This window comes from Serinus canaria, chromosome 5 (assembly GCF_022539315.1).
Source record: "Serinus canaria isolate serCan28SL12 chromosome 5, serCan2020, whole genome shotgun sequence".
Lineage (NCBI taxonomy): Eukaryota > Metazoa > Chordata > Aves > Passeriformes > Fringillidae > Serinus > Serinus canaria.
In genome coordinates this window covers 51375602-51383876 of record NC_066319.1, presented here as the reverse complement: position 1 = coordinate 51383876, position 8275 = coordinate 51375602, and the positions used below count along the sequence as shown (strand labels likewise).

At 48.2% G+C, this 8275-nt stretch overlaps 1 protein-coding gene across 1 annotated transcript; it reads left to right on the top strand.

The window, feature by feature from the left end:
• Positions 1-403: 403 nt before the first annotated feature.
• HSP90AA1 (heat shock protein 90 alpha family class A member 1) lies at positions 404-7616 on the top strand. The gene is made up of 11 exons (XM_030240412.2): positions 404-567; positions 2284-2442; positions 2532-2898; positions 3342-3475; positions 3927-4235; positions 4761-4926; positions 5192-5382; positions 5513-5660; positions 5986-6254; positions 6375-6708; positions 6871-7616. Exons 2-11 carry the CDS (start codon positions 2284-2286, stop codon positions 6978-6980), a joined length of 2187 nt encoding a protein of 728 aa, XP_030096272.1. The 5' UTR covers positions 404-567; the 3' UTR covers positions 6981-7616.
• The last annotated feature ends 659 nt before the right edge of the window (positions 7617-8275 follow it).

Genomic DNA, 8275 nt, shown 5'->3' with positions numbered 1-8275 from the left:
CTCGGCGGGGGCGGGGGAGAGTGGGGAAAGATGGGGGAGGGGGGGCAGAGACCCCGGCCCCGGCCCCGCCCCCTTCTAGGACGTTCGGAGCGGGGCTCGGCAGCGAGTGACGTCACCGGCAGTCGCGCAACCGCCCCGGGCCCCGCCCCTTCGGCACCGCCCCGCAAGGCTTCCGCACATGCGCCCGCTTCCTTGCTGCTTTCCCCCTCCCCCCGAAGTCCCGGCCGAGCCAATCGCTGGGGGCGCAGCGGGGCGGGGCGCGGGGAGCGCGCGCGCTCGCGCCCATTCAGCCGCCGGCCCCGCGGCGCCTGTCGCGGACGGCTGCGATTGGCTGTGAGCGACACGGCCCCTCCCCTCGGCCACTTGTTCCGCCCCCGCCTCGCGGCCCCCTCCCTGCACCCCCCCGCGCCGGCGGTGAAGGTTCCCGATGGTTCTGGAAGGAGGCGGATCCTGCCGTATATAAATCGGGCGGGCTGTGGGGAGCGCGCACTAGAGAGGCTAGAGCGGAGCGAGTGGCCTGTGTTACAGCGTCAGTGAAGAGAACAGCGCCCCGTCCCCCCTGCCAAGGTGAGCGGTGGGGGCAGCAGTCGGCCCTCGCCGGCGGTGGGTCGGTGCAGGGAGCGCTTTCTGACCGAGCCCTGGGGCTCGGTGGCTGGGGTCGCGGGGCTCGTGTTCGGAGTTGCGTGGGAGGTGGGGGTGGGGTGTGCTGTAGGAGCCGCGTGGCGTTGGTCGTGCTTTTCTCTGTGCTTCTTAAATCCTGGGAAAGGTGGTTGGGGCTTACAGTCTGGGTATGGCTGAAAGGGAGATTGGGGTTGATGATTCTGTACCTAGCTTAACAAATTTGCGTTCTTACAAGAATACCAGTGGAGGTGGGGAAACCGAGCAGCTCCTTGTGGGGGGGGGGGAGGGGGTTCCGGTATGGCAGCGGAGCGGCGGGCGCAGAGGGCGGTCAGGGAAGGCTGTTCTTGTCCCGGGCTGCAGCTGCAGCGCCCCCTCCGCCTTGCAGCGTGCGCGGAAGAGCTGTGGGAGGCTGACCCGAGCCCGCTTCGGTGCGGAGGTGGCCGGAGAGATTCGCTCTTAATGAATGGGCCCCCAGCCATGAGCGTGCAAAGGGGGGGGGGCGAGAGGGGGAAGTGGGGGGGAACGGAGTCGGGAGCAGGAGAAAAGCAGTGGCAGAGATGGCGGAAGAAAGAGGTGGCACAGGCAGAAAGAACGGTGTACCATGGGGGGAAGGAACGGGGGCTAGGGGAAAGGAGCAGAGTGCCAGGAGAGAAGGGAGCGGGGGGTGGGGGAAGGCGAGCGTGGGGGCGGTAGGAAGGAAGGAGCGGGAGAAAAGCGGGATGGAGGAGGGAAAGAAAGGGGGCTGGGGAGAATGCGGTGTGAAGGGACGGGCGGGTAGGAGCGGGAGCAAGGAGATGAGGCCAGGAGCGGGTTCGGGGGCTGCTCCGCTCAGCAGCGGTTTGGGGGGGTGGGGAATGCGCGCTCGGGGCGGGCGGGAGGCGGGGGCAGGCAGGGAAGGCTCTGGCAGTTTCTAGAACGTTTCGCTGTTCCGGCGGGCGCCGCCAGGGGGCGCTGCGCCGCCGCTCTCGCCCGCGGGCTCGGGGCGCGGTCCCGGCGCGGGTGGGGGGGGCCGGGGCCGCCTCGCGGCGGGGGCCGGGCCTGCGGCTCCGGCCCGCCCGGTGTCCTCCGCTCTGCAGCCATCGGAGCGGCGTTGTGGTTGGACCTATCTCTCTCGAGTGAAATCCGTCGCCCCTGAGATTTGGCTCCCGCAAGGGGGGCAAACGGGCAGCTATGTCCGGTGAAGGACGAGTATTTATTAAGGCAAATATTTGTCCAGAGAAGCGAGTCTGGCTGAGCAGTGCTGGTATCTAAGTCAGAGGTGGGGATAGCTGTGTATGCAAAGTAATAGGAGGGTGCGGCTTAGAGAGAAATTATTCAAATAGAGATTATAAATACTTGTGTGAAACGGAAGATAAAGGTCATGTATCAGTCCTTAGATTAAGGGAGAAGTCCTGTCTTCCTGTCTTACCTTAGGTGCTTAGAATAAAATGAGTGTAAAGCAAGCCTATTGTTAAAGTCTTGTTATCTGTTTTCTGCCTAACTTCTGAGTAGTTACGAGCTGTAAATAAGGAATGGGAAGGGCTTTTTTATCTGTGTGTTCTGTGGTGCTGAAACCACGTGGTTAAAAAATTTTTCTCAGAATGCTAGTGTCAGTGCCTGTAAGAGGATATGTTAGGTAAGCTGTTCCCGATGGAATTTCAACTCCTCCCTCTCCTTTCACAGATGCCGGAAGCTGTGCAAACTCAGGACCAACCAATGGAGGAGGAGGTGGAGACCTTTGCCTTTCAGGCTGAGATTGCTCAGTTGATGTCTCTGATCATCAACACTTTCTACTCCAATAAGGAAATCTTCCTCCGTGAGCTGATCTCCAATTCCTCAGATGTAAGTACCAAAAGTAGTCTGGTTTATTCCGAGAATTACTGAAATACTCTAGAAGTAGGAAATGTTAAAGCGTATTTTTCTTTTTATAGGCTCTGGATAAGATAAGGTATGAAAGCTTGACTGACCCAAGCAAGCTGGATTCTGGGAAAGAGCTGAAAATTAACCTGATTCCAAACAAGCATGATCGCACTCTAACCATTGTGGATACAGGCATTGGGATGACCAAAGCTGACCTGGTCAACAACCTTGGTACCATTGCCAAGTCTGGCACCAAGGCTTTCATGGAAGCCCTGCAGGCAGGTGCTGATATTTCCATGATTGGTCAGTTTGGTGTTGGCTTCTACTCCGCCTACCTGGTTGCCGAGAAGGTGACAGTGATCACCAAGCACAACGATGATGAGCAGTATGCTTGGGAGTCCTCAGCTGGAGGGTCCTTCACTGTCAGACTGGATAATGGTGAGTGTTCCTGCTCAATGATGTCTTTTAAAGAGGTTTGGCAATGCCTTGGAAAAGAAAGTAACAAGACCTGGACCTATGCCTGTCACATCAGGCATAGGTCCAGGTCTTGTCATTTCAATTGGTGTAATTTGATATGTATGGAATGCGCGGGTAAACGGTGCATTAAGCTTTCAAAGTTGATGCGTGGAAAAGTATTTGTAAGACCTCAACAACTTGCTATGCAGAGTCTTTAAAGATCCTGAACAGAGGAGTCGACATCTTCTGGAGCTTGTTTGAAATACATGCAGTAAACTTAAAAAAGCATAATCTATGCTGTTTTTATTCAGAGTAGTTTGATTTGCTAAGGTGAAAAATTAGCTGATAGAGCGGTGTGATTTTTAAAGAGTTAATCACTGAATGTTTTTGCTACAGCAAAGTAAAACATGTGAACTCCATTCTAGGTGAACCTCTGGGCCGTGGAACCAAAGTCATCCTGCATCTTAAAGAAGATCAGACTGAATACCTGGAGGAGCGGCGAATCAAGGAAATTGTGAAGAAGCACTCTCAGTTCATTGGCTACCCCATTACACTCTTTGTATGTACCTTGCTTAAAATGCTAAATAAGTGTTTTCCGTTTCACAAGTTTATGTAAGAAGGAGCAGTCAGTCTTTATTTGGTTAGTTTCAGTTCTCTCAAATACTAAATGAAGGAAGCTCTGGGGAAATACATGTAGTTCTGTTACTTAAAATTGTATTTCACAGGACTATGTTAAAAAGCAATGTTTTCCAAGCCACTAGTATCTGTTTCCAGACAGTTAATGTTCGGAGTCATTCAGTGTAACAAAACAGAGCAATAAGAACTTGGCTCATAGCACATGGAAACACCCACTTGTGTCAGCACCCAGATTGAGAGTTCTTGGAGTGTGGGAGGGAGACCTTGACACCGTGTTCTTGAAGTTTGCTGGCTTCGTGAGGCTGCAAGGGGTGCTTTAGAACTGTTACTAAATTTACAGCTTTTGCAATTCAAGTACTGATACTGTTTTGTAGGTGGAAAAGGAACGTGATAAGGAGGTGAGTGATGATGAGGCTGAGGAAAAGGAAGAGGAAAAAGAAGATAAGGAGGAAAAGACAGAAGATAAACCAGAGATTGAGGATGTTGGTTCTGATGAAGAAGAAGAAAAGAAGGATGGAGATAAGAAAAAGAAGAAGAAGATTAAGGAGAAGTACATTGATCAGGAGGAGCTCAACAAGACCAAGCCCATTTGGACCAGGAATCCAGATGACATAACCAATGAGGAATATGGAGAGTTCTACAAGAGTCTGACTAATGACTGGGAAGACCACCTGGCTGTCAAAGTAAGTTTTTCTCTTGAGACACAGCTACAGTTGCTGCATCTGCAGATATATAAACTATAGCATACACCACTGAAGCTGGGAGGTTGCTTAACATGCTGCTAAACCAATCCATTGTGCATTGATGTTCATAATCTGGGTTAAACCTGCAGCCAGGAAGTGCAGGTGCCTTCCCAGTAATTAGTTTAGTCATTACATATAAAAACTGCTTAGGTCTGCAATTTGTCACTGAAAAGATTTTGTGTCTTTTGTTAGATGATAGGAAGTGCTATAAAACACATTTGCTTTCAAAATCTCAGTATACTGTGTAAGGAGCTGGATGTGTCCTGAATTGGTCTGCAGATCTCATAATGTCACACTAATTCAGTGTGTCTGAGGACAGGCTCGTTTCCTGACCGATGTCCTAGCTGCTCTGTAATTTGATCTCCAGTGGGTTGCTCTTTGTGTTTTGCATTTGGAGAGCTGTTAAGGGGATATCACAGTGGAACCAGGCAAACTGACTAAAACGATCATCTTGTTCTCTCACAGCACTTCTCTGTGGAAGGGCAGCTGGAATTCAGGGCTCTCCTGTTTGTCCCACGGCGTGCACCCTTCGATCTGTTTGAAAACAGGAAGAAGAAGAACAACATCAAACTGTATGTGCGCAGAGTTTTCATCATGGACAACTGTGAGGAACTGATCCCTGAATATCTGAGTGAGTATAATTCTGCAGAAAGTGTTCTTGAAAAGTTGGGAAAACTGCTTAGCTATTCTGTAGTTTTCTTTTGTATGTAAAGAAATTTTGAAGGGAGAAAATGTCAGTTCTAAACCGCTGTGGAGAAGTTAAAAGTACTGCTTAGTACACGTTTATTGGAATTCTGTAGAAACAAATGGATAGTTTCTAGTGGGCAGAGACACATGCAGGTAGAGTGACTGGTACTATTGTTTGAGACTAACAAAGATAATTCTGTTGTTTGCAGATTTCATGAGAGGTGTGGTAGACTCTGAGGATTTACCTCTGAATATTTCTCGTGAAATGCTGCAACAAAGCAAGATCCTGAAAGTGATCCGGAAGAACTTGGTGAAGAAGTGCTTGGAACTTTTCACTGAGCTGGCCGAGGACAAGGAGAACTACAAGAAGTTCTATGAGCAGTTCTCCAAGAACATCAAGGTTTGTAGTCTTTCTGCTGAACACTGCTGCTGTTTGCAGTTGCAGATTGGTGTTGTGTCTGAGCTACTAAACACGGTTCAGTATTTATCTGAAGGAATCACTTAGTGATTTTTCTTACTGCTTTTTGTAGCTTGGCATCCACGAGGACTCGCAGAACCGCAAGAAGCTCTCAGAACTGCTGAGGTACTACACATCTGCATCTGGTGATGAGATGGTTTCTCTGAAGGATTACTGCACTCGGATGAAGGAAAACCAGAAACATGTCTACTACATTACTGGTGAGTTGGGACCTGAAGTGGTCAGAAAGGCCAGCACTGGAGGGCTTTATAAATGCTGGTACAGGGTTCCCTTGCTTGGCAGGAATGGGGAAGCATTTTTTTACCAGGGATTCTCAGAAATAAAAATTTGCTTCCAAATCAGTTCAGAGTATTAAATGCTGGAGTGTCAGTTTACACAACTTGAGTGTTTTTTGGGCTGTTGGTGTGCCCTTTGTTCCCTGTGGTTGGGATGAGAAGCACCAGAGCTGTTGCATAGGCTCTGCAGAAGCTGAACAAGCTGCTTTTAGTGCTGAAGGAGGATCATCTGTGGTGGTGTTTGTTGCAGGTGAGACAAAGGATCAGGTGGCCAACTCCGCTTTTGTGGAGCGTCTCCGCAAACATGGGCTGGAAGTGATCTACATGATTGAGCCTATTGATGAATACTGTGTGCAGCAGCTGAAGGAATTTGAAGGCAAGACCCTGGTTTCTGTAACAAAAGAGGGTCTGGAGCTCCCAGAAGATGAGGAAGAGAAAAAGAAACAGGAGGAGAAGAAAGCAAAGTTTGAAAATCTTTGCAAGATAATGAAAGATATCCTTGAAAAGAAAGTAGAAAAGGTAAAAGTAGTACTTGGTTTATTTGTGTGTTAAAGTCAATCTGAAATTAATTTAGGGTAAATCAGTTGTACTTGCTGAAATGCTTAAATTGCAGACTTTGGCTTTGTATTCCCTGTGCAGGTTGTTGTGTCCAATCGTTTAGTTACTTCTCCATGCTGCATTGTAACAAGCACGTATGGCTGGACTGCCAACATGGAGAGGATCATGAAAGCGCAGGCGTTAAGGGACAACTCCACAATGGGATACATGGCAGCAAAGAAACACCTGGAGATCAATCCTGATCATTCCATCATTGAAACACTGAGGCAGAAAGCAGAGGCTGATAAGAACGACAAGTCTGTGAAGGATCTTGTCATCTTGCTGTATGAGACAGCACTGCTGTCCTCTGGCTTCAGCTTAGAAGACCCTCAGACACATGCCAACCGCATTTATAGAATGATCAAACTTGGGCTGGGTAAGTTACCAAATTTGTCTTGGCTCCTGTGAACTCAGGGTGTATTGTCTTGGTCCTGCTTGGTAGTGTGGAAAATGAGCCCTCAGGTGGCTGAAGTACTGTGGAGATGAAAGGTCTTGAGTTGTGCTGTCAGCATTAATTGGGGGTGTGTTTTCTACACAGGCATTGATGAAGATGACACTGCTGCAGAAGAAGCCAGTCCAGCAGTCACTGAGGAGATGCCACCTCTTGAGGGAGATGATGACACATCACGCATGGAGGAGGTGGATTAAAGGAGTTTACAGGAACTCATGAATGTTTCCTTGGCTAATATGAATAAGTTATATTTTGTATATTATGAATGTTACCTGCCAAAAAAAATCTTTGACACTTTGTCTGCATTCCCTCTTTATATTTATTTTCGAAGATGTTATACCTTTATTTTTGTTACATTGCTTTTTCAGCTGATGTGAGATAAAAATGCCATTGAGGGAATATTTTCTTTAACACTGTACAACCCTAAACAGGCAAGTAAGGAGTAGTTATTTTTGTCTGTATTAGCTGGTTGCAGGTGGCAGGGTTTTTGACTTATTCTTAATTGCCAGAAATATGGAAAGAAGTAACGAAGATGGGAAGACACCAGGGTGTTCAAGTTTGTTTAGTGTTACACAGCTCTTCAATTCTTAAGTGTCTAACATTCAGTACCTAGTAACTAGGTATCTAGAAGAGCTGAATTTCTTGGGGAAGCTTTAATCTCTCTGCTCCTAACAAGGTCTTGATGTTTAAAGTTGTTTTTTTATACTGTTCAAGGATTCTGGATTGCACTCTACCATAGAATAGAATCCACTGTAAATCTCTATTGTGACTTATGCAACTCTGCATGTACAGTTCAAACCTAGAACTGTAAGAATAAAAGTGTTAAGAATTGAGCTGTGTCACTGACTTGTCTATTTACCCTGAAACAAGACTGCTCTGCCCATGGCCATATGAGCTGCTGCTCTGGGTCCTGAGCTCCAGCTGCTGCCCACAATGTATAATAAATTGGGTGTGCTTGGTGATCCCACTACCCAACCAGTGCCCCACCAGAGCAGGAACAGTCTATGGAAAAGTGATCTGGTCTGAGTTGGGATATAATTCATGGGATAGTTCAGCAGTTGTCCTGAAGTCTGGGTGGATGGAGCTGCAACCCTGTTCCATGCTGCTGCTGCGAGGTCATCAAAAACTTTTACCTGAGAAGTTGCCAGTAACATCACAGAGCCTGCCTGGGACCTAGGTGTTGTGTGGTTGTGCTGCATTTTGTATTCCTTGGCGTTTGTCTTGGAATAGCCAAGAGAAGTTACATTCTTTGTAAGCAGCTCCACTCAGCAGTTTGCCCTTGGTGCTGCTTGGGTGCCCTTTAGCTGACTTTAGACATTGTGCCAAATACAATCTCCCTAAATTTCAGTTAACAGCTTTGGGAAGAGGAGGAGTTTAAGGGCATATTCTGACCAGCTTGCCCTGCAGGTTTCCTGTGTCCGTTTGTTCTGCTCCATGATGCAGGAGTTCCCAGTATACAATAATTCACATACAATAGTGTGTTGGTGTTCTT

Coding starts and splice junctions, on each gene's coding strand:
- HSP90AA1 (XM_030240412.2), top strand. CDS start 2,284: ATGCCGGAAGCTGTGCAAACTCAGGACCAACCAATGGAGGAGGAGGTG. Junction 4,236..4,760: donor AAGACCACCTGGCTGTCAAA/GTAAGTTTTTCT, acceptor GTTCTCTCACAG/CACTTCTCTGTGGAAGGGCA. Junction 4,927..5,191: donor ACTGATCCCTGAATATCTGA/GTGAGTATAATT, acceptor TGTTGTTTGCAG/ATTTCATGAGAGGTGTGGTA.